We start from the raw sequence: 25,546 nt of genomic DNA on the forward strand, positions 1-25,546 counted from the left end.
ATGACACTGGCCAATTTCTTCAGCACCCTTGGATGAAAGTCATCTGGGCCTGCTGATCTGAACACATCCAGCCCCTCCAAGTGCCCCTTCACTAGGCCGGTGCTAACTGTTGGTGGTTTTATCCTGTATCTTTATAAGAAAAAGACAGTTTTGAAAAATTACTGTTATCTATGCAGCTGTCAAGGAAGGTATGATAATGAAGACAATTTCCATCTTAATAAAAAGCCAACAGGATTACAGATAAATGTATTTTAATTAAGATTAAATATATTATTCCAAGGTATTTTGAAATCGCACTTGTACTGTACTAATCAGCAGCCAGAGGCAATAAAAAAAGTTTGGAAACTGAAAAGTTCTAACATCCAACACGCGACAGTAATTGCTGCCATTTAAAGCGACAAACACCGCTCCCAAGAACAATTATTTTTAGACAAAAAGTCAGCTTAACATTTTTTTTTTTGTATGGACAAAATAATCTAAATTGAGGACTGGAAGAAATATATTAGTGCCTGCCTTTTTAAAGTCTTGTTTACATTTTAAATACAGTTTTTCTTAAAAGCAAGGTACTTTCTAACTCCATGGTTTATATACTGTATGTACATGAGCAGAACATTTTACAGGTCTTTTGGATAGAGCAGCACTAACTAGCCATAAGCTGGTATGGTGTTGCTGAACCAAATGCAAGACAGAGTACTTTAGGAGAAGTTTCTCCATAGTTGGTATGAGAAAGTAAAAGGAATGGGTATGTACAAAAACTCCCCCACCAAATGCCAACATTCCCATGGCTATGGAACTGTACAAGCTGCAGCTAATTGATGGAAATCCTACTGCTAGAAGCGATTCAAAAGAGATCCAAAATTAATCAAAAATATATTCAGTAACAGAGTGCATTACACCTACAGAATGCACTTACACAAGTCAGTGTTGCACTAGCTCTACTCTACCCTCACCTTTTGGAAACAGGGCTCCATACAAAACATGGGTTGTTACTGCAAATACACACCAGATAGCTATCTGCATTTTTCTAAGCAAGATCTATGAAGAACCTTCAATGATACCTAAAACATTATGCAGATTAAAGCTACCATATTTACTATCTGCAGGTGCATTCCCCTGCAAAACATAATTACATATGAGAATTGAAGCAGAGTTTGCACACAAGTACTACCAGATTAAAATGAAAGCAGGTTGTTCCTGGCAGTGATTTCCGTAATTAGTGCAACATTAATCCATACAGTTTGCTAACGCAATTTAGGTTAAAAAAAAAAAAGCCAAACCCCTCCCCCCCCACAAAGCAGGACTTACAAGTTGTGCAGAAAACTGTTTTCAGTGTGAAGCCTACGTAACAGAACCACAACAGAAAATGAGGCAGGAACTAGGTGCCAAACCAGAATCCAATCCAGAAGTGAGACCCAGATTTAACCATGAGTAGAGAAAAGAAAATTTCTATTTGTCCCTAGAGAGTTACACATCTCATTGCTGACCACTGTCCAGATTAAGTCTTCAAGATCGGAAGACAGACAAGAGGCTTCCCAGAAAAACATGACTTCACCATCGTATTGACTTGGGCTATGGAGCCCCACTGGAGACAACTGCTGTTCATTTTTGCTTTATTCACTACATTTTTTTAAGAGATTGACCATAAGTTACCTCTTGCGTGAAGACAGAAGCAAGACAACTGTTTTCTAAACTGCATCCACTAAAGTTTCAAGTTTAATGGTGTAAAATTCTGACATTCAAATACAGTTTTGAGACTTGCTACAATGCAACTTGCTTTTTTTTTTTGATCCTGCCTATTAAATGATGGGACCCTCAAAAGAATTAAGTTATCCAAAGCATACAGACTAGGTACCACCATACCAGCCACCACCCAAATGCACGTGTACGTAACAGTTGAGAGGTTTTACCACTGCAGTGTGTGTGGCCTATCTGAGCACAGGAGCCAATGTTTTCAATGCTTAACCCCTCGATGCCAGAAAGGGCTGGGCCATCCTATGTTAAGCCCTAATGCAATATGCATTAGTGTCATGCAACAGAAAGATCCCAGCTTCTAATGTTTAAAGTTCACACAAACCGTATAGATACAGTTGGGGTAAAAAACAGACTCAAAAGATCTGACTGAAGAAAATTCCAAATAAAATGACATCTTCTGCACAGCCCCAGCCTCTGACACTGCAACATCTTTATCTAGTGTAATAGACTCTGTAGTAAACTGTTTTTGACCTCCATAATGAATAAGAGTTGTCAAATTTAAGGAGATAGACTCCTCTCCCTGGGTACTGGTGGCTGCCAGCATAGACTTCTTCATGACAGTCTCTTCTGTACACAGGCACAATTTCATCTAGTTGAGGCTTGTTGGCGTTCTTTTTGGCTTTTTCTTCATTGCTAGCATTTTCTGTAAGGAAAAAAGTTTAATAGCCATCATTGAGGACAATATTTTGAGCAAAATAAGAATAAAATCTAATTTTGATGAGTCAATTTTCTCAAGTTTATCAGGAACCACACATATGCAAATTTACTCCTTTAACCAAAAAAGAAGAATTTGGTGGGAAAAGGGGGGTTTGAAACTGTTTGACTACACATTCAGGGTAAGGATTTGAGGACAGATTATAATTTTGTTATACTCTGCTACAGTTAGCCAGTCAGCACAGGACAGCTACAATGTCCCTCACTAAGCAACCTCTTAAGTATTCTGATCAAGTGCTGTAACTAAGTGCCATGTGGGCAGTCACTAATAGTGCTGTAATATTGCTATTTAATATATAGTTAGCATTGTCAGAGTTTTAGAACATCCTCTGCCTTTATAGTTAAAGACAGCACTTTAACTGAATTACTGATGCAGTCAATCAAATTGCAACGGATTTCTAAGAGGAAGCAACAGAAAATTGTTTTTTCTATCCTCAGGCATTTTATCCATTTTAAGGAAAAATAGCAAATGGTAACTGATGTTATAAGAAGGGTAAATGCACCACAGTTCAATCCAAACATTCTTCAAATCATACACTCCAATTATAGTTGTAGTGTTTTGATGTTAGACACTCCTGCATTTATGGCCTCATCTTCAAATGTGTTGAGAACCTACAGCTTCCATTAATCTCAGCTGACTGCTGAATGGATAGTAAAAGCAGATCAGCTAGTCAAACTGTGGTCATAAGCTGTATAACAGCTGGTGTTAAAGTGGGGTGGCTTAACCTAAAGACTCAACTACACAACAAAAAAGTCCTTTTGCCTCATTCTGTAGTAAACACTGCAGGCCACAATTTCCCTCCCCGGGCAAAAGATTTGCACCTCAAAGTGAATCCTTGTGTGTAATTTTAGACAGCGTACTGCATACACGGAGTTTGCTTAGCAATTTAGTGGACCAGAAGATGTCTGCCTGGGTCAAAAGCTTATGACGACATGCCAGATTCCCCTTTGGCTGAGAAAATGGAGTCGAGGCCAAGCCTTTGGCTAGAATGCTTGATACAATGTGGTGGTCAGGAAAAGAAGGAAATGCTGAGGGGTTCTGGAGGCCCTTGGCAGACATTACATGTTTGCTCAAAATGTATTAATTACACAATAAACTACGATATGCCACATGCGCAAGAATTTTATGATGAAATAAAATGACAAAAAGGGCCCAGAGATGTTCAACATTAAATGTGTAACATCTTTGTGGCTGGTTTACAACTGCTCTTAACTTTGATCATGTGGCATGCAACATGCAAGTGTCCCTTGTGCCCAGATTACATGGGCACATCTGTATAGATCCAAACTGCTGAAACCAGTTCTCCCCTTGCCAGGCTGCACAGTGTACTTTTACATGTCTGGGTGCCTGCAAAATGAAAGGGCACTATGGGAAGCAGAGCATCAGGAACCAGTCCGTGTGTAGGGCTCTCCACATACCAGCAGTCACACATACTGGGACCTAAGGAATTTTATCCCAGATACCAAAAGTTGTATTATGCCATGCACATTTGGCATGTGAGAATGTGCATTTTTTGCAGATGCAAGATAAAACCTCTCAAGTTGCAATCAAACGTTTAAATTAACATCTGCCAGCAGCCAGAACACAGAGGAATTTCTTGCCTGGAAAGTTTATCAAAAGTGCCAGATTTAGGCCTGTTCAGCAAGTACCAACCATACACAAACCCCTTCATTCCTACATCATTGATTTCAATCAATCCTATGGAAGAACATAAGGAAAGTGGAGGTCCTGTTCCTGAAGTCTTTTGCATCTGGACACAGCACCAGCAGATAAGACAACCACTAAGTCAAAAGTGGAACAATGGAACAGACAACCTTGGAAGCCAATTTCATGCACTGTCTGAAACCCACTTTGGGTAGGTAGAGGACCTAAAACAGCTTTGAGTCCAATTCAAAATAAACTAAATTGTTTCTAGAGGGTTACCAGCTGGACAGCTGCTATGCACAGTATAGCAAACTTCTGTGTGCTACCACCTGGGAGATCAGGCATGAGAGACTATAATACATTCTTAGTTGGCTAAACTCTTGCATCAACAAGAGGGTCCATAAAATAAAGCAAGTACCTTCATCTTCATCCTCATCGTCACTGGATTCACTGACATGCACGCTGACTGCAGTGTTAGGGGAGTCTGTCCATTCAAAATATACCCCAAAACCAATGTCATAATTGTCTGTAGCAAATTCCCAGAAGAGATACGACCCCTCTTCATGAGTGGGGACTCTAACGGTAACCACTTCTCCTCGCCCGACAGTGATCACAGAGTCTGCATCCTGTCGGATCTTCTCCTTGAAGTCTTTTATTTGGGGCCGTGTCCACATGGATGGAGCTGCGATCACTGGAACAGATTCTAAAAAAAGAGGAAGGCAGTTAAACAATTTACCCAAGAAGATACAGATATTTTAATATAATTTAATATGCCACTCTAATAAAACAGTGCCCTATTATAGTTCAGACAGAACAAGACTGACTACTTTCAAATTGGATCATGCAACAAAGCAAAGCTCTCGTAACAGGTCTGACAAACTCCCACGAAACTCACTGTACAAAAACCACTATTCAGACCCATTCACTTAGCTGAGCGATTTTTCCTTATTTTGCATACCTAGGCTGCCTGACAAGGTTTGTTTGTTTTTTTTAAAATGCATAAAACACATTTACTCAAGACCAAGAAGGAACAAGAGTTCTTTTCAAGACATCAGGGTTCAGTACACTCTAATATCCCATAATCACAGGAAAGGACTTATGCAGGGACTGATTCTGTGACACCTACTCAAGATAACTTAAACCCCTTAAAACAAATCCTTGAAACGTAACTCCTAAATGTGTGACAGGGTATACTGACAAGTAGTCACTAGAACCATTTCCCATAAGGGACTGCATACATTCCTTTTGTTTTTTGTTAACAGTTTTCAAGAACTTCAGCAGGGTAAAACAGGAGTCAGCTTCTGAACACAGCTCATACACAAGCGAGACCAGAAAGAGAACTGGCCTCATCCTACCTGCTCTCTTATGCACTGCTACAAGGCCATAAACTTTAGTCCAAGAGGAAAGGCTGAGGCTCTAGATCCTATCCAACCCTCCTCACAGTTTAGGTACATTAGCTGCTGAACACAGGTCTTGTTCCCTTAAGAGCTGATAGTTTAGTCTCTACAACCAGGTCCTCTCGCCTTTGGAGAAGAAGAGACTGAGCCCAGGAATTAACGCGAACTCTTGCATGGCAAGCAAAGTGCAGTAACCAGAAAACCAGAGCCAAGACGGACATGATTCTCATGAAAGCCTTGTGCTCTTGGCAGCTTTAAAAAAGAATCTAGTTGCACTTGTACCTTTTGGTCCATTCTCCAGTGCTTCTTCCAAACCATCTGCATCCAGCTCTTTTTCAGGGCTGTCCGTATGTGCATTGGCTTGTCCGTTAACAGATGGGACTTCCCCAGGAGTAGCTGCATTCACCTTTGACATGGTACTGACAGAAGCCCCTGCTGTTGCTGCTGTGGCTACTGCTGCCTCCTGCTGTTTCTGCAAGGCTGCCTACAATTAGAAATATTCAATCAAGTAAAAGCAAGGAAGAAAAAAATAAAATCTTTGAGAGTTCTGTCCCTTTCCCATGACAGCAGCTCTTAAGAGAGAAACTTCTAAGAATTTAAGCCAACATTTTTCTCCAACCTGGGAGCTTACATCCAATTGCAGCAATGTTTCATGCTTCAGCTAACTGCTATAGTAATTTTGCTCATGAAAAAGCCTTAGTTGATACTTGCTTTGAAAAGATTTATACCCACCACTGACACATTAGTGGACTTATTAGCTTTCTGGAATGTGTCCAGCCGGAAATCTAGTCATGACTTTAGAAGTCAGAAGTACTTGAGGACAGCATTAAATCCCCTGCCAGTTTGTGGGTTTACAATAATCTTCTTTAAAGAGAAATTTTCTTTCAAGTTTGTCTGAAGCTTAGAAGCCAGAGAAGAACTGCAGTAGGGGGCAGCTTTAGAAAATAAGCTATGGGTCGAGGTTCAAGGCTTGGCAGCGGATTCACTGCAAGCAGAATAAGGCCTGCATACTTCTAACATCACAAGCCTTACTGGGATGGGACTGGCACAGATTTGTGCTGGCTCTCTGCAAAGATTTGGTCGCTCCAACAAAAGGAAAGACACCACCATGCCATCAGAGACTCTTTGAGCCTATTACAGTTACTGTTAGCCAGTGGGGAATCAACCCAATAGGTCAGTCCTGAAAAGTTTTGGGAAGTTAATGAATCAGACTGAATGGGGAGATCATAAGCATAACAAACATCAAGAGAACAGCTATATTAGCCTCTTCTCATAAAGACTGGTATTGTTAGAAATGCTTAGGATTTTATTAACTCCTAGATGACTCACTGAACAAGAATTACTTATTGCAATACACCTTTTACTCTTCCAGAAATTCTGCATTACAGAATAAAAGTTACACATCTCAAACTCAAAACTACTGTACCAGTGCTATGCAGATGCATCATCCATATATAACACCATGACCCTATGATCCTAACATGACAGCACAGAGGGCATTAAAAAGAAGAATTAGTCAACCACTGCTCAGTTCAGAGACCAACTGATAAGCCTCCAAAGCTGGAGGTCACAAAACAAACACACAAACACAGCACCACATCTGGAATTCCAGTTACTGTACAGGTAAGTAGCTTCTCTCCTGTAAGCAACTGTTCATGCATGTACTGAATCAGAACATTTCTAAGTGGAAGATGGCAAGATTTTGCATTTTAAGAGAATCCAGAGTTCAGCCTTTTGAAAAGCAGCACACTAGCTAGAAACTGCCGACTGTCTGTCAGTTCCAGCAGTATGCCATCTCCTGGAAACAGAGGTGCACAGGTGAAACTGTCCTGCACACCTTCACTGCTGGATGGTGTGGGTCAGGCCAGACTGGGAAGGGCTACAACATAATGTAGCTCTTCTTCCTACTTGAAAGTTAAAACACATAATGCTGAAGCCCTGCATTCATGACAGTTTACTTGGCTGCTACCACCATGATGGTGGCTCCTGTGTCACAGCAGCCTCAGATGAAGGGTCTCACAGCACCCTGATTGAGAACCACTGCTCAATGAACTACCCAGTCTAACAGTCCATAATGAGATAATCTTTCTACAGGGCCCTATTTTTTGGCGGGGGTGGGGGGCGTTAGCAGTCAGAATAACATGGAACTGAACAGAAAGTCCTGGTGGAATTATTTCTATCACCATGAACTCCTACTTAAACCCTGGAAATCCACACATGCTTGAAATAACCTCAAGCACTCTTTCCAAGATGAGGGGCAGAGAAGAGGTGTAGATCTTTAGAAGTGGGTTAAGATGTCTGTATTATATAATGCTTCAAAAATGAAACTTTAGGGACTGTAATGAATGACCAACAAAGGTAGCTTTTAGCAATTTGAGGATGCAGTGCCTCTTTAAGAGGTTCCAATGAGAGAGGACAAAAGAAAAAAAAGTATTGACACTGATGCATGTTATGGACTAAACTTGCCATTAATATGCTTCTTTTTAGGGATCCCCGAGTATAAAACTCTCAAACACGAACTCCTCAAGCTAACCAACTTCATGCATCTTTGAGTTGAGTAAGTCCAGGCAACTGCTCCACTATCCACCTCAAGAAGGTAGGCCCCTTCCCTTTCAAGCTAGCAGCCACCTCAGTGGGCCACATACCATCTGTCTTGCTCTCTTCCTTGTGGCCCCAGATCTCACTTTCACAACAACTGCCCAGGAAGCCAACTCCAAAAAGGAGAAGGAGAAGGAACTGGATAATGCCTGACCTGTAGTGTGATGGTTAGAGCAAGGTTCTGGGAAGTGAGAGACCTAGGGTTAAATCCCTTCTGGGTAAGGCAAGGAAAAAGAGGAGAAGAGGGAGGAGGGGACAGAATCCAGGTCCTCCAGCTTCCCAGGCAAGTGTCATCCTAGCTGCCCAGCTACTCAGGACAAAAGACAAGAAAGTCTCTCTCCCTCTGTCCAAGTCTCAGCCCTCCTAGTCATGGGTTTTGGTTAAATACCTTTCTCAGCCTTTGACACTACTATGAGCCCACGAGGGGTTCATGTATATGGCCTGGCTGTGTACATGTCTACTGTATAGCTTGCTGCGCATACCCAGTCTGCATGAGTGTAGCTGTCCACATGCACTGTGGCCAGGAATAGAATTCCTTCCTGTGTGAGTGGCAAGTATGACGTTTAGGCTAACAAAAATACCACGTGAACTGTTACAACTTATGACTTAAAAAACAAGGAATTGAAAAGAATGCCACCCTTCATTACTGAAACGCATTAATTTTTGTGGAGTGCTTCACTGTGACCACCAAGAATTCAAACCAGAAGTAGAACAATTAGTGGAGTCCTCTTAGAGGAATAAAGTTTAAACTGTTTAGATTAGTCTTAAAATTGACAGCTGCCTTAAAAAAGGTAATGGAAGAAATTAGGGGGAAAACAAAAAACAAAAAGAAAGCCAAGAACAAAGCTTGCTTGGGGGACTGTCGCTACCTTGGTTTTAAGCGCTGCATTAACCTTTGAGAGAGATTAAAAAAAACCCAAAAAACAAACCAACCTCCTTTTATTTTCTGTCAAGGGATATCACCAGGTACTTTTGCAGTTCTGGACACAGCCCAGGACAGGGAACACCAAAAACCACAGACCCTGTGCTTCTCAGCTAATCTACTGTACCTGCTGCTGTGCAAGCTGGACTTGATACAGTTGCTGCATGTACTGTTGATAATGTTGTTCTTGGAGCTGACGAATTAGGATCTGCTGCTGTTCGTAGTTGCCCGGATACTGCTGGGCTGCATACTGCTGGAACTGAACAGCGGTTTGGGAATTCAGTGCTGCCATTATCTGTTGCCTAGATTGTCAAGAGTAGAATGTGATCACTACAATTGGCAGAGGAAATCAGAGAGATCACTACATCTAACTGCCCTCTGGTATAGTGAATTGAATTCTTGTGCAAACTAACACAGGGTCCGTATAATGGAACAAAGTCTAGAGATGTTGCAAGTGAGTTCTCTCGTATTTCAAATGCACCAGCTGAAAGCATAAACAAGAAAGTCAACTTATTTTCTACTTGGTCCTTGAAAACCTGAAGTATCAAATCAAAGGCTCGGTAAGACACATACCGTATCACCATCCACAGTCTGAGGGTAGAAACAGATGTCACATTTGTGCTGCCGTTGAAAATGTCATGGTGGCACAAATAGTGAGCAAACAGACATTGCTACCTTTTCTCATGGCACATCAGCAGCATGCCAAAAGGTAGCAATAAGTTCTGCCACTTGATTACAGCAGATGTCTGTTAGCTGTGGCGGGAATGTGGAGCACATGCTCTAGCCACCAAGGACAGGTGCTCTGAGGGCCCCCCTGGAGCACTTACCTGGCTTTCCCACACTTGGAGAACTACCCCAGGGAAATTCTGGGTGCCACCAGGAAACACTTCTGCAGGTCCCAGTGTGGAGGCATGGGACCTGGGGAATCCCTGGCGCCCTACAACTCCATGTCAGGACCCACTTACCCAAACCTGCCCCTGGAATCTCTGGGGACGCACCTGGGTAAGCAGGAAAAGCAAAGTTTACCCTTTTATTCAGGCCCATCTTCGGGGCTGGGTAAGCAGGAAAGGCCTCACTTTCCCCAGACCCACCCCTGGAGATCACAAAGGAGGCAGGGATAACCAGGCAGGTGCTCTCAGGGCTTAAAGAGTCCAGCCCTGCCTAGGAATTCCCAGTGTTCACATGACCAGACCCCTCAAACCCTAAAAGAGCACATCACCCCTTGTCCTGCATCATCAGCAGGTGGGACAAAGCGATATGCAGTTTGCCCAATGAAGCATCTTGGCACAGCTGATTCGCTTTATTTGGCAACATCTGTTTCAAAACTGAGAAGCTAGAAAGGAAGCACTAGAAACCATGTATAATTCAATTCCTTGGTCTGAAGCAAAAAAGGCACGTGGGGTGTTGTTCAGGTATGCCTAAAAAAAAGGTTTGCCTTCTGTGTTGGAGGGGCTTGGAGTGCTGAAGCAGGCCTTTTCACAACAGCCAAGGATGAGTTTTATACTTAGGGAGAACGTCTTATAAAATTAGATCTACCTTAGTTTTCCTAGACAATGCATAAAACTATGTTTCCATTCAAGGGAAGACTTTAGAATGCTGTCAAACAGGCAGTTTGCTTGATATGCTAACAGATGCAATAGGTTAATGCTTCAGAGTTAAATACATGGATGAGTTCCAAATACACTTTCTACTTCCTTTCTGCCAGAAAGGGCAAAAAACAGTAATTGTCTAGGAACAAAGACTGGATCAGATACTGGACAAAACATGTCTTGCATTCCAGTACCAGCTTGTGTTAACTAGAACTCTTATACACTGCAGAGGTAACAAATGGATCTATGTTTCTGGAAGTGCTTATCATTGTGTGTGCAATAATTTACACATCCAACCTGTGTTTTGTAGGGTTTTTTGTTTAAGTGGTAGTGCTAAGCATCACTACCTTTGACTAATTTTTAGTAGGGAGCACATAAAGTTCAGGCTCTTAAGTAGCTTGATTTCTAGAGGTACTTTAGCCTAAGTTGTGGGAGGTCAGTAGCAAGTGGGAACTGAAAACCACTATACCTTGGAAAAAAATCCAAACATTAGAAATATAAATTTTTGAAACCAAGTTTGAAAGTTCTCTTCCCTAGATGGACAGAACTAAAGCACAGTAATGTATACTGAACCTCTAGGGGGGGAAAAAGTGCTAATCTCAGTTCAGGTAGGTCTTTCAGAATCACAGTTTAAATAACATTTTCATGGATACACTCGAAATTTGCTCAACAAAGGGTTGCATTAGCAACTTGTTAGGAACAGGAGCTGCAAAATGCTCATTAAAAAACATCCCTACAGATTCCAGACTGAAGGCTGCACCTTAAGACAAACTTCACATCAAATCAACTCCAAATACACTGAATACTGGGATATGTAGCCTTTGCAGACAGCATCCCTGTAAAGCTGGGCATCTGGAAATGGCATTGTAAAATTCTTTAGGTCATACTTTACTTGCAGTTTGGATGCCTGTGCCCAACACTTTTGGTTTCCCATAATGCTAAAGCAGTTCTGGAGTAGACTGAAAAGGCAACTTTTTCCAAGTACAGGTAGCTGGTTTTCTTCATCTTACCATCTATATATCAACTACTCACTTCTGCTGTTCCATCCGGAGCCTCTCTTCCTCTATCCGCCTCCGCTCCTCTTCTTCCTGTCTCAATCTTTCTTCCTCCTCTTTCCTGCGTCTCTCTTCTTCCTTTTGTAAGCGCTCTCGCTCTTCCTCTTCACGGCGCCTTCGTTCTTCCTCTTCTCTCCTGTTTCATCCATTCAGTAAGACATTTCAGCATCTTTACAATCTTAGAGCAAGTTACTTGTACCATTATATATTCAGATTCATGTCAAAAGTTATAGCTGCACAGATATATTGCCTTGCAGCGAGCACATAAGAGCTCCCTTTAGTTTACACCTTCCATTCCAACATTTTTCAGCTGCATTAAAAATGTGGAGTAGAAAAATCAACAAGATTTTAGGTTTTGCTGAACTATGATTTACCAAGTGTGAACTTAGAATTCTAATATGAGAACAACTTTCTAACAGTTTCTGGCAACAGATAATGGGGGGGGACGGGGACATGGGGAGACAACCCTAAAATGTCTTGGAGCTCAAATTTCAATTAGTCCCTGCACATTCTTAATTGCCTAGAAGGTATTACACAGCACCTGCTCTTATATTAGCTGCACTAGGTGGTACTGGGTATACATTCACTGCTTGCTGAAAACTTGTAAAATAAGAATTACTTTCTAGTTCAGCCTGAAGGATTGTGGAAAAGGTACTTGTGAGAAATACTCACAAACTGCTCATAGAGATCAGAGGTTTCAGCAGAATTCAGCGAGAACTGCAACTTCCAAGGTATTGTAAGGATACCAGCAGTTCTCTTACCCTCCATCCCTCAAATACTTATCATGTATAAAAGCTTAAGTGCAAACGGTGCAATGTAATTTTTTAGGAGAAAAACATGACAGAGCTCAGAGGTTGCAGCTAAGTTAGCTGTGGCATTATCTGCAGGCAGAGCGATGCACCCAGTCTCTGCTCTCTACCCGAAGCTTCACCTTTTTCTTTCTTGCTCTTCTTTCTCGATCTTATGGGAGGTGACATATGTTGAAAACAGATGACAACATCTATTTAAGAGCTTCACAAACTCTGCCATGGCTTCTTGTTTTGACATATTTCCAAGGGCGACCCATTCTTTCCTGAGAGAAAAAATTATAAGAACAACAAAAAGAGTCTTATTACCCTAGTGCATTAATGACACAATAGCTCTAAAACAAGTAGTTTCAACTCTTGCAGAAAGCAGCATTTGACTTTGTAGAGCTCCCAAGCACTTCTCTCACAATCCAACTTGTGAAATAAGGGGCAAAAACGTAATGACTTTGTTAAAGCATTCCCAATAAATCTTCACGCATGCTATTAAAACTACACACAACTTTGCATCATACTTTGAACATTTTAAAATGCAGGTAAACTGGCAAGTAGTTATCTGGTGTACTCTCCTTCCCTTTTTCTGTTTTATGATCAACACATTCAACTGGCACATACTACAGCTTTATAGAGATGCATTGATCCATATCATATTGGCACCGATAAAAGGAAAATTGACATTACTGACAATTGGCTTTTTTTTTTTTTTTTTGGCTGTAGGGCTGGTAAAGTTGCCGATAAATGCCGTGTGCAGCCGCAGCACGGATGGGGCCAGAAATGCAGCCCAGCAGCTAGGAGAGAGTGTCTGGCAGGTAAGTCTGTGGGGTGAAAGGGGCAGATTGATGCCCCCATGATGAGGAAGGGAGTGGGGCAGAAGCAGATGTGTGGGGTGGAGTGGATCATGGGACAGAGGAGAAGTGGGGAGGCCCATAGCCAGGACTGTGTGGGGCTTTCCTCGGCAGGGGCTGGGCTCAGAGTGGGCTCCAGCAGTGCTGGGAGGATGCTGCATCCACCTCAGATTTCACCACCGCTCTGCTCCTAGTGCTGCTGCTGCCAGCCACCTAGCGCAGCCCCAGCTCTTCCTGGCATGTGGGTGGAGGCTAGGCGTTAAGCCAGCACTGCACTGGGCAGCTGGTAGTACTGGGAGTGGAGCAGTGGTGAAATCTGGGGTGGATGCAGTACCTTCCCAGCAGTACTGGCACCCACTCCAAGCCCAGCCCTTGCTCAGAAAAATCCCAGATGCAGCCCACCCTGCCCTGTGCCGATCCAGGGGGTACATACCACCCCCCATGCCCTCCCGGGGTGCAAGCCCCATGAGCTGTGGCTCCAGCCCCCTCTGCCCTGCCTGGGCAGTGCCTGCCCCCCTCCCTCACCATGGGGGGCATTGATCTGGTTCCCCATGCCCCTTCTACCACACTGGACTTACCAGCTTGAGGCAGCCCTCTACACTGCTGGCTCCGTTCCTCACTGCCCGAGTGCTGCGCTGCAGCTATGTGCAGCACCAGCATTTAATCAGCCAAGTTTTCAGCCTTATCAGGCTGATATCTGATACGGCTAGTTTTCTTTATATTGGTATTGATGGTATGCACCTCTGTTCCAAACACCACTATTTTATTCTTCTAGTTGTATAGTCACAGATGACATACTTACGCAGAGAACTTCCTTTCCCCCCACTTTTTGACAGACAAATGTATTTGTTTGGCTACAGCCGAATCAAAAGCACTAGGAGGAATGCAGTTGAAGTAAAGATCAATGTAAGTGACAGACTTTTTACCTTCTATCATTTCCCAGCACATCAAAGAACCCAACTTCGGGGCAAGCATCAGGATTGTAAGGTCCCAACAGAACTTGTTTGTGCAGGGCCACAAGTCTGAGTTTTTCTTCATATGTTGGATGAAAGGCTTTGCCATCTTTTTCTGCAGAAGAGAGAAAAGAATCTAGTATTCTGATTTATTCATTATGAGATCAGATACACACACACACACGAAAAATCTCAAAGAACCTCCCCTTGATTTTTTGCAGAAAAAATTAAGACTCTAATGTGCCCTTAGTGCCTTGGTAAATGAAAGCAATATATTTAAATAAGAACTGACACATGCATCTAGAAGAGAGATCCTCAGCTTTAGTTATTAGAAATTAGTGCCCTAAGATTTTGCATCCTTGATTATATCTTTAGTTGGAAAGCTCACCAGAGACACAGCTATTAAGTAGGCTCACACTGCATCATACGGGCACAGAGTTTTCAAATATTTAAAAAGCTTCTAATGGAAATTCTCTCAATATGCCTGCCAAGTCCATTGTAATGCAAGTGCAAAAACCTTTTGTGCGAAGGTTGACTTTGCCTTACGGATTTTAACTCTACTCTCTGTAAAGTTATAAAAAGACTGCACAAAATAAACTAAACCAAGATGGAAGGAAAAAGTCCAGCTTAAGGCAGTCTGATTACTCCAGCTGCCTTAGCAAAATACAGTAGTATCCCACCAAGTAAGAGAGTAGCATTGACAATTATTATAAACAAGGCTTAAACTGAGAGGGCTTTGGCCCTAGTGGAGGTGGACAGCATTGAAAACATTAATATATACGGTATATCAATGATTTTCAAAGATAAATGATTCTGCACTAGTTCTATAACCCAGCATCTTGTACAGCATGGACTGATCTGCATATAGAGAAGTGGCTTTAATTCAGTTACACCAAACATTAAAGATGAAGATTTAAAAGTCAGTCAACTAGGACTACCCTGGTGCATTTAACAAGCTGTCAAAATAAGACAGCAGAGCAGTAGCTTACTGAAGAGACATGTTTCCTGTTTCACAGAACAGAATGAATGATCTCTCTCTTTTTTTCCAAGAAAAATAAGCATAAAAGAACAGTTATTGAAGGTAACCACAATAGGGAATTCACAGAAATAGTCTACTGAACTCCAAACCTAACCTGTCCCCGTACTGTGTGTGGTCATGAATTAGCAGTCAAAGCAGCTACAGGTTTTCAAGTGTCAGTTTACCAAATAAAGATGTCAGTCTTTCACATTGGTGGGCTGGACATCTAGAGGACAACTTAACCAAGTGGCTCCGTAACAGTAAGACTTTGGGTCTGACACCTAATAGCGAAGACCTTTATTCTTTTAGCAATTTACCCAATTAGGGCCCCAAAAACATAAGAATGCCAAGCACCAGGAGAGAAACTAGACACACGGAGTAAGTAGGAGGCATGTTTTTAATGGAACAGTTCTCAGAAGTGTAGACTTAATTGGTTCTGATTGAATTGTGACTCACTACTACATGCAGGCAATTAGGTTTGAAGCTTGAGACAGAGTGCAAGAAAATAAAGCAGCATTTACATCCTCCCCTGGTCCATTCTCCAGAGCCACAATGTTTCTTCCAGAATCTTGAATATATCTATGACCCATTTTCCCCATCTCTGCACCATCACAGTTACTGTGGCAATGTACTTATAAACTTTCCATCATACTTTTAAATCAAAATGAAGGTAAGGTACAAGGAGGAATTAGTACTTCCACGTACGTTCTCTGATCAGAATGTTCAACCAGCAAGATCTATACATTCTGTCTGAATACATATTGCAAATGATTAATGATCAAATGGTTAAATGATTTTGATTAGTCAAAGCCCCAAATTGTATAACCTTTCTGAGACTTGAAGCTTTGCTTCAGAGCGGTTGTTGTGTCTAATGTGAGGCACCACTGTATGTTTCTTGCTTCTGTAGTGCCATCAGCCTGGTAAATTCTTCGTCTGTATCTCAGCCCTTGTTCTGCTTCTTTCAAAAGGAGCCTCATTTTAAAAAGCCATTTTCTAATGCACCTCTTCCATATTTCCCTTTGTTTGAAATTTGTCTCCTTAGGGCAACAAGTGACAGCTCAATTTCACTTGGAGACACTTCTGCCAAGTTTAAACCAGGTTTTCACTTACCCTTCTAATGCAGTGTGATTCAGAAGGCAGGCTTGTTGGGTTAGGAGCCAAGTTTATCAAAAGTACAGCATCAAGTACATCGGGGAAATGCATAGCGGGTGCATGCAAGCCGCCCCCTCACCCCCCCCAGCGTGGCAGTGCATTCCCTACAAAAAGTTGCATCACCACTTGCCACCCTGCCACTGGTGGGCTGCAATTCCTGCTGGCCACCGCTGATGCTGCTGGCAGTGGGTGGTCACCAACCCTTGGCTGACGCTCAATACCCCCCAGCAAATCAATAGTGGCAGCTGCAAGAGCTCCCCTGCTTACTACCACTGTGCCCTCCGCAGATGCCAGAGGCACGAGTCATTCATGAAGCACATGAATGTGGCTAAGTTGCATTAGAATTGGGACTGAACCCAAGCTGGAGGGGTGTTTAGTAATCACAACAAGGGAGGCAACTATTTAGGAGCTTATGAAGGCTCTCTGTATAGAAGTTAGCTCATTATTCACATGATCATTTTGAAGTTGTTTTTCTGCAAGCTTAAAAGAAAAAACTATGGGTCAGATACCATGATGGGCAATTATATATGAATCTATATAAAAAACAGGATAGAAGATGGCAATGATTGATTTTACAGGCTATCCTGTGGCTAGGTTTTCCAGACCTGTGACACCATCAAAGTATGCCCAACTCTGCTGCTTACAAACAGTCTGCTAAATTTAGCTGCTTTGCTTGCAGTTTTACTGAAAGCAGTTTACACAGACATTTTAGCTGAAATCAGTGACTAATTTCTGAAACCCAGCTCTTTGGCTGCAAGTTGCTTGCAAATTTAGCAACTGTTCAAATCCTGAATTAGACAAAGTAAATGGAATGACTGGAATCTGATTTTCAGTGCGACTGGTTTTTGGGTCATGTTACTACAACAATATCAGTCTGAATGTGAACAAAGCCAGTCTAAATTACTTTTTGGTCATTCATTCTTGAAAGTAGACTTCACTTGCCAATCTAGGCTAAATGTCAAGTTGCTAAATATGGCGGGCAACTTTAACAATAGAAAATATGTATTTGCGGTTCTCTGACAGAGCAATTCCACTGCTGAATGCCATAGTGTTGACAGTGTAGGTCAGGGGTTCCCAACATTTGTGTGCTCAAGGGGACGCTCGAATTTAAAAGAAAAAGCCAATCTGAATATTAAAGTTTAGAATTGAGAACCCTGGATATGTGCATAGTTTCATATGGGGAGGGAGTAGCAAGCGCCACTCAGTCACTGCATCAGTCAGACTGACTCAGTCTTGTTCTGGCGACAGTTGTGTACAGCCCAAGTTCAATAAGCAGTGACAGCATTTTTTGTTGGAATAATGATTTTTTACTGAGTGTGAAAGTGTGCAGGGGCACCTGAATAAATTTCAGGGGGCACCATGGCACACACAGGCAGCGTGCTGGGAATCGCTGGTGTAGGTTACATACAAATGTTATGAGCAGAGCTAGGCAACAACTGAGGCCAGCTCAGAACAGGATTGATAACCTGTTTCTATGAACAACTGAGAATAATGCATCTGCCTTTTCCCAGATTAGACAAGAGAGCGCTCTGAAAGCCTAGCTCCAAAAGCTAAAATGAGGTTGAAATCTACTTTCATGGAGAAAGATACCTCAAGGGAAGGAAGTAAAAAGCTTTAAAGAAAAAAAAAAGAGACACAGAACTTTTCACTGAGAGTAGAGATAAGGGGTCAGGAAAAGATGTTCAGTGGCTTGTTTATTCATAATGAAAATCAGAGTACACAGCAAATGTCATTTTTCTGAGCCAAGAGAATTTGGCCTTCTGAGTGGTATACTGGTACCTATTTTAATTAATTAGAGGGCACCAGCCTATGCTACCACGCACAAAGCTTAGAAATCTTCAATTAAGCTACATCATGTGGAAGAGAATGGCTGAAAACATCTGCTTCAGAGCTGGACAGTCATGAGACCTAGGTTATCCTCAAGGTTTACCTAGCAAAGGAAGAAGTTCTGACTCTTTAAATCTGTGATCACCCAGATTTTCACTACAATCAGAGTTAGCACTGATAACATCTACTGTGGCAAGGTTATAATTTAGCTTCAATTTAATACATTCCACATTTGGAAAAGGAGCCAGATGACCTGTGAAGAATACATTCCATTTGCCCCAAGAACATGCACTGATGGTAGCAGGGCATCTAATGGTAGATGGGAGGCATCCTGCCACAGAATGGAGGAATGGAAGAATGGAGGGTTAAAAAAAGGACTGAACTTGTTAACAAGGTCCCATTTCTTACCCATGAGGACATTTAATATGCTATGTTCACATTCAGATTCTGTCAGCAGGGATTCTACAGCAAAATGCAAATACCTGGCCCTCTGTACAGAAACAGGTCTAGCATACTTGGCTATTACCAATCCAGAAAGTTTTGTTCCAGATGTGGCTTCTCTTTAAAATGCTGCCACTTTAACAGGATGCTGCAAACAAAGTAAAGATGTACAATGAGCAACTCAATGGATCATCCTTATGAAGGCAACGTTTTTAACCCATGCTAACATGTGCTAAGTCAGTGGGAGCCAACAATTTTGGCAGATATGCTACAAATCAGCCCCACGCTCCAAGTGCCACTCCAATCCTCATCTGCTGCTCTGCTCCCTGCCCTGTACTCCCTGCCTGATCTGCTTGCTTTCTTTGTCCTTCCCTGTGCTCTGCACACCATTTGCTGCTTTGCTTTCTGATTCCTGCTCTCTGTCCCTGTATTGCCTGCATGCCAAAGGGGCTGCCTCTGCCACTTGTGGCACCAGTACCACAGGCTGGCCAATCCTGCTCTAAGCGAGCTATACCAGCTAACAATAAACATAATTGTTATAGTTTAATGTTTGGTGGCAAAAGTAGCATAACCAAGATGGGCCTATTTCAGAGTGAAACAGCAATGAAAAGCAGCTCACAAACAATAGGGTGTAATATAAAGCAACTCTCAATGAGATTTTCTATTATTGTGAAGCAGTACTTAAAAAAAATGAAAAAAAAATCACATGGGCAAATGATTATATGGAGTCAAAGGGAAAAACGCAGTAAGTTAAGCTTGGAGAAAAGGAGCTGTAGTATTCTGCTCAGAGAAGGCTAGATATTGGAATGACCACTGTTTTCTTAAACTAAACTAAAAGACTTACAAAAGCCCATTACAAAAAACATGGTACAATATAAAGTGTCTAAGAAGGAGGATTAGTGCATTACTGCATCTATTCTAGGCAATTTGTTAGACGAGCCTGGAATTTTTTCTCTTTAAAAGTATTACGGCGATGAATCCTTTTTGATACAAATTCATATCCTTAAGTACTTATAGTGAGGAATGAATAAAGTTTTCTAAGTCACTCAAAGGAATCCTTACATTCATGCGTAATTAACAAACACTAGCACAGTCTCAATCATAGATGTAGGTCTCTACAGCAGGTAAAAGGCTTTTCAAATTCCAGATAACAAGAATTCACAGATGTGAGTCATTGGTGGCACAACTGAGCCATTTTTAGGAACCAATCATTACGTGCCAAGCAGCAGAAAAGGCTGTATCACACATCTTATACCAAAGCATTTGTGGGCATCTCTAAAGAACAAAGATTTTACTTCTTTATCATGGTACAAAAACAAATGACTCTCAGATGAAAGTAAACAATACTTAGGATTCCAGAACTGCTTCCCAATAATCAGATGATTACTGTCAATGCACTATCACACAGGTGGTGCCAACAGAAGACAGCCTGGAGATGAATAGTAAGCAATATGAACACATGCCAACCATAAATCCCAGTGATTAAATGATACTGAAGCATTTTGTTCAAAACTAAGGCTTTACAGCACTAGTCCTCAACCCTTTTAACCTCAAGGCACCCCTCCATAACTTTTCCGAATTTTGAGGCACTCCAGCTGAGAGTGACTCAGCCCCAATCTGCATCAGAAGAGGCAGAGAGGTGCCTTGAGGCTAAAAAGATTAAGAACCACTGATCTAGCTGGTGCCAGGTAAAGGCAGCAATGGTAGGACCTGACTCTGCTGTGCTCTTTCCAGTGCTGCTCCCTCCCTGCCTGTCTGTACCTGAGGGGGCAACAGGAGCCCCTGCTGCTGAAATTGCTCCTGCAGATGCCAGCAACTATCCCTGCAACCCACCCTGTGTTGGCTGGTCCCAGGAGTACAGGAGGAGCAGATGGATGAGCCAGGCTGTAAAGTGTGGCTCCAACCCCTTGACTGCTTGCAACAGAGAACATTGCTGGGCACATGGCAGCCTCTGTGTCAGCTGTGTCCAGGGGGTAGGCAGCTGTTCCCAAAGGAGCAGTCACAGTTTCTGACAAGTAGCCAAGGCAGGCACAAAGCACCAAACTGGCGGAAAAGAGCTTTTGCTTTCTTGGACAGGGGCTGGGATCTCCCAACTAGAGTACCAGGCACAAGAAGGACCTAAAGCTGCAAGGCCGTGCAGTGTGAGCTACATCTAGATGTGCATGTGCAGAGGCAGTAGGTGATCAAGTTTCTATTCATTAGGGTGAATGTCTTTCCATCTTGACTGGCAACCCCTTTAGTGTACCAGCCTAGGATTTCTCCATCAACACCACATGCCCTAATGCCACCGGGAGTAACAATTCCCAAAACAAGAATGCCTTAACAGTGTGTTTCAAGTTCAAGCATCATAAGCTCAAACATCTCCAGAGAAGATTTTTTTTTAAAACAACACTGTAAACAATGCTGGGCTGACAGCTACAATCTTCTTCTATTCACGTAGCTTTTAGAGAATAAGGTAAAAGCAACCACACACATATATAGGCCAATGTTGGGATGCACCTTGCTAAGGATGAAAGGATTTGGTTTGTTTTGCACAGTCTCCTTAATTCAGTGACTAATAACTACAGTTGGACCCCTGAGTTACGCAGGGCATACATTCCTGGAAAACACCGTGCAAGTTGAAACCGTGTAACTTGAGGCATTAAAGTCAATGAAAAACGGGGATAGGGACCTGGGACCAAGATTTGATAACATCATTTCATAATAAAAGGATCTTTAAAAAACACAAAATAATGGAATTAAGAGCCTTATTAAAACCTTTACTCCTAGCTACATGCTAATACAGAGACGAAGCTTTAGCCGCAATTGCCGCGCCATTGACAACTGCTCCTTTTGTACTGGTCATTTCACTGATCCAAAGATACAGGAGTTTTTCAACCTTATTTAAATGAGGAATTCTAGGCACCATCACCACTCTCAGACTCACAGGGGTTATCGTTTTCACACAGTCTCTAATTTTTGCTCACCTTTTTTTTTAAATGGTGTGCACAGTCATTTCACTTAAACTGTATTGGCAAGTAATTGACGCAGCACTATTGCCTTCTCTTAATTTATCAAGGATTTCTACTTTTTGGGCCAGGTTGATAGACTTACATGCTCTTTTGGGCACAACATCAAAGGCTTTCTTTGATGCCATTTTCACAAATATTCAGGGGTTATGGTAACCAAAAATGATGGACAATCTTGGAGGAGACAACAAGTGATGCTAAAGCTATGTAAGCAGACTCCAAACTAACAACCACTCTACTGCAAACAGTGTAAATATGAAGCAAAGTATTGCATAAGTTGAAACATGGTCATGTTATATAAAGCGCATATACATGAATCGGTGCAACTTGAAACCACGTAACTGGGTGTCTGACTGTATGTGGCAACTGTGCCCACAGTGGGCACCTGTATCAGTGGTCTTAGAAGAAATGCTGAGATCAGTTCATTTCAAAGACATCCCACCACTACCCAGCATGTTTTATATCGGCCTCAGCAACTAAGGTAATGATTTGCAATGGCTACAGATGCTTTAGGTGAATATAGCCCTTAGACTGCTACTGATATTTTACAAATGAAAACAAAAAGAGGGAACAACAGTGATTCAACGGGAATATTTAGATAAAAAGATCAAAACAGGATGGAATTTCATGACTTTGCTCCCCCCTCTGATCCCTATTGTTGGATCAGATGCGATTCTCACTATGAAATATCAAGATTTCCCACAAAGTTTGTTTATCCTTTTTAACAAAACTTTCTGGCTCAAGTAAGATTAACAAAACTCCACCAGAGAGAAATATTCTTGTTAGCCAGCACTAAGCATAAACAAGTTTGAAGTTTAAGTAAGAATAACATTTTGTAAAAAGTCTTTAAAAAAAAGTCTTGTATAAAGGCAAATATATGTATACACACACACAGATGCATGTAGATATATAAAGATATATGCATCTATATATCTAGATATATACACACATATATAGATGCTAATATATAGTTCAAAGTCCAACCATAATATATATTTCAGAAGTCCAAACATTACAGCATAAGCAGCTAGAAACTGACCAACTGCAAAAGTGAAACTTGGCCAACTGATTTGAATGGTTCAAACTGACACCTGAAAAGCCCACAGAAGATGATAATAGTAATGCAGGGAGCTTGATTACAACATGTGCTGGTTACATTACAGGGAAGTAAAAGCTAGAGCCCGTATGACCATAGTCAAAACTGAAAGACAAAGAAAACCTGCTGTATGGATGAAAAGCACCTTATCACATCTGAGTGCTTTAGGGAAGTGCTCATTAAGCCACACATAAACTATGGGCCAGGTTAAGTATTATATAGGTGGAAAAAAGGCAGGGAGAGTGTAGGGCTTATTCAAACTGACAGTCTCTGACAGGCTGGAGCAGAACACAGGAGTTTTGACTCTCAAACTGCCCACACTTACATTAGGAGATAAAAACCCCACTATAATCCTCATGGTAGTGTTGGAGTGATGCTGCAGGCCTGAGGCTCAAAGAAATATGCAAGCAGTGAAAGTCTACCAAACACAGTCAGTTCAACAGGAACCAGACAAGCTTTTGAATGCAACATAGTCTACTTCAGGGTTGCTTAGAAAGATTACGTGGGCAGTATCTACTGGATCAACTGCCTGGTTAGGAGCATCTGCCTGCCTCTTATTTGAAAGAATTAAAAGGCATACCTTTATGCCTGGTAATGACTAATTAGAGCAAAATACTTTGTCCATCCACATTATCGGCCCAGGGGCAGAGAAGTCAGACAAGGAGTCAAAACATAGGCACCAGCCCCACATCAGCAACAGGTGGCAGTGAACAACTTTACTCCTCCAACCCGAGGGGGATTTTCCAACAACAAGGACAACAGCCGCCCAGGCTGAAAACGCAGAAGCTGTTTTCTTCGATGATGAGGGAAGCGTCCACCAGAACTGGACCTCCCAAGAGCCAGACACCTGCCAGCCTCCCACATGCGTCTCTGACCATGTCTAAGAAACAAATGTGTGAAGCTATTTTAAGTCAGAGGGTAGGGATGCAGCCACCAAAGTGTCAAGGATTTCTCAGTGTGAGCTCTTATTTGACCACCCGTCAGGGGGGCTCAACTTCCGGCCGGGGATCCACGAGAGCCACTCGCACGTACAGATCCCTGATAGAGTCTCTGGCGGCCAAGAGCTCCCTCTCCTCAGGGGGCCTTCCGCCCCGGCCAGCACAGGGCCCCGCCGCATGCCCAGGGCGCTGGGGGAGGGGGCGACCGCCGCTCACCTTTGAAGAAGCGCAGCGCCAGCCCGTACAGCTCGTCCAGGCCGAAGCCCCAGCGCCGCTCCGGACTCAGCGCCGCCGCGTCCCCCCCGGGCTCCTCCGCCGCCCCGGGCGCCTCGCGGCCGCGCCCCTCCTCCGAGTCGGGGCTCAGCGTCAGCCCGTCGATGGACACCTCGAGCCGCTCCGAGCTCAGTGCCGCCGCCGCCCCCGCCATCCTCCGCCCTCCAGCCCAGCCGCGGCGGCCACGTCCCGACTTCCTGCTCCCCTCTGACCCGGAACTTCCGGCGAAGGCTCCGCCCCGCCCAGCGCACAGGAGTCCCTCTGCTGGCCCCGCTCCCTTCTTGACGAACCCACGGTCACCCACCCCTCCCTGCTTGGCCCCGCGCCAGCTTCCCGGCCCCGCCCCAAGAACCTTCCCTCGCCCCGCCCCCGCGGGCCTTGCGCTGCTGTCGGCCCCCGGCCAGGGATGCTGCGGGGGAGGGAAGGGGACGGGCTGCCTCAGGGCCTTCCCGATAGCCCCAGGCGTGGCCTTTCGCTGCTGCTCTAGCCCCGCGCCAAGGAGGACGCCCTGGTCGTGGGTAGTGGCCCAACCCTGGGCAAGCCGGCACTCTGCCAAGCTGCTCGGCGCGCCCAGGGCGGTGCAGCTGTGCTACAGCCCTGCCAGCTCATGAGTTTTGGCGTTCTTAAAGTCTACGCAGTGGGAATGTGAAGACCTTAGCTCTTTCTTCTATGCATATAATATATATAAAAAGAAGAGCTAAGTTTTTCACATTCCTGCAGTGTAGACTTTAAGAACAATGCCAAAAATCATGAGTTGGCAGGGCTGGTGTTAGCTGAGAGCTGGGTGGTGCCAGGGCCTGTGAGCCTAGCCAGGCTCTTGCCTGCACAGCACCCCACGGGCCTGCCCTGAATGCCTCTGGCTCTTAGCTGTGGCAGCTCTGAAGAGTCCCTTCAGTCCTGGGCTAAGGCGCAGCAGAAATGAAGCACTGGGTCTGTTTCTGAAATGGTAGCCCAGCTCTTGGCTGCCCCTTGGATCGCAGACTGTTGTGGAGGGCAGCAGCATGGGAGGGAGCACTGCAGATCACCCACCCTGTGTGACACGTCTGGTTTATGCGTGATGTAGGAGGCAGGGTCGATTTGCCCCTTAAAAAAATCAGAGTAGCTATATGTGCCATGTGCAAACTTTGGTGAGCTCAAGCTCGCTTCATCCGATGCTGTGAAAGGACATGCAGAAAAGTGATGGCAGGGTTTTTAATGTTTTCCCCCGTAGCTATCTGGAAAAGGTGAAAGCCCCTTTCACCTTTCCTGCTCTGGCATGGTGTGACTGTTTTGCAGGTTTCAGGAAATACACACTTCAGCACTCACACCTTGAGCCCTGAACTTCCTGACAGGGGCAAGAAGGGAAGGAAGAGAACCAGCGAAAGCAAGAGTGCTGTTATTTCTATCTATAATTAACTCACTCCCTTGTGATCCTACAGGAAACACCAGCCACCAGAATACTGCTATTGTCTCCTGGTCACAAGGAAGGAATCAGATGTGATCCAGCACTACAGAAATAAACAAAGTTGCTTCCAGTTTGT

At 43.3% G+C, this 25,546-nt stretch overlaps 1 protein-coding gene across 2 annotated transcripts in view; it reads right to left on the reverse strand.

Moving 5' to 3' along the window:
• Nucleotides 1–234: 234 nt before the first annotated feature.
• Nucleotides 235–25,546, reverse strand: part of ACBD3 (acyl-CoA binding domain containing 3) — a 30,468-nt gene continuing 5,156 nt past the window's right edge. The window contains exons 2-9 of one of the 2 annotated variants that reach the window (XM_019549557.1): nt 23,970–24,099; nt 14,247–14,388; nt 12,604–12,744; nt 11,650–11,808; nt 9,156–9,330; nt 5,791–5,992; nt 4,530–4,814; nt 235–2,395 (exon numbers count right to left, since the gene is read on the reverse strand). In XM_019549557.1, coding sequence (XP_019405102.1) covers nt 2,184–2,395; nt 4,530–4,814; nt 5,791–5,992; nt 9,156–9,330; nt 11,650–11,808; nt 12,604–12,744; nt 14,247–14,388; nt 23,970–24,099 — 1,446 coding nt within the window. In that variant the 3' untranslated portion in view covers nt 235–2,183. Of the gene's footprint in view, nt 2,396–4,529; nt 4,815–5,790; nt 5,993–9,155; nt 9,331–11,649; nt 11,809–12,603; nt 12,745–14,246; nt 14,389–23,969; nt 24,224–25,546 lie in introns of those variants that run through there. The other variant, XM_019549556.1, reaches the window with a different exon arrangement.

Source organism: Crocodylus porosus, unplaced genomic scaffold (genome assembly GCF_001723895.1).
Source record: "Crocodylus porosus isolate Cpor-Errol unplaced genomic scaffold, CroPor_comp1, whole genome shotgun sequence".
Taxonomy (NCBI): Eukaryota; Metazoa; Chordata; order Crocodylia; family Crocodylidae; genus Crocodylus; species Crocodylus porosus.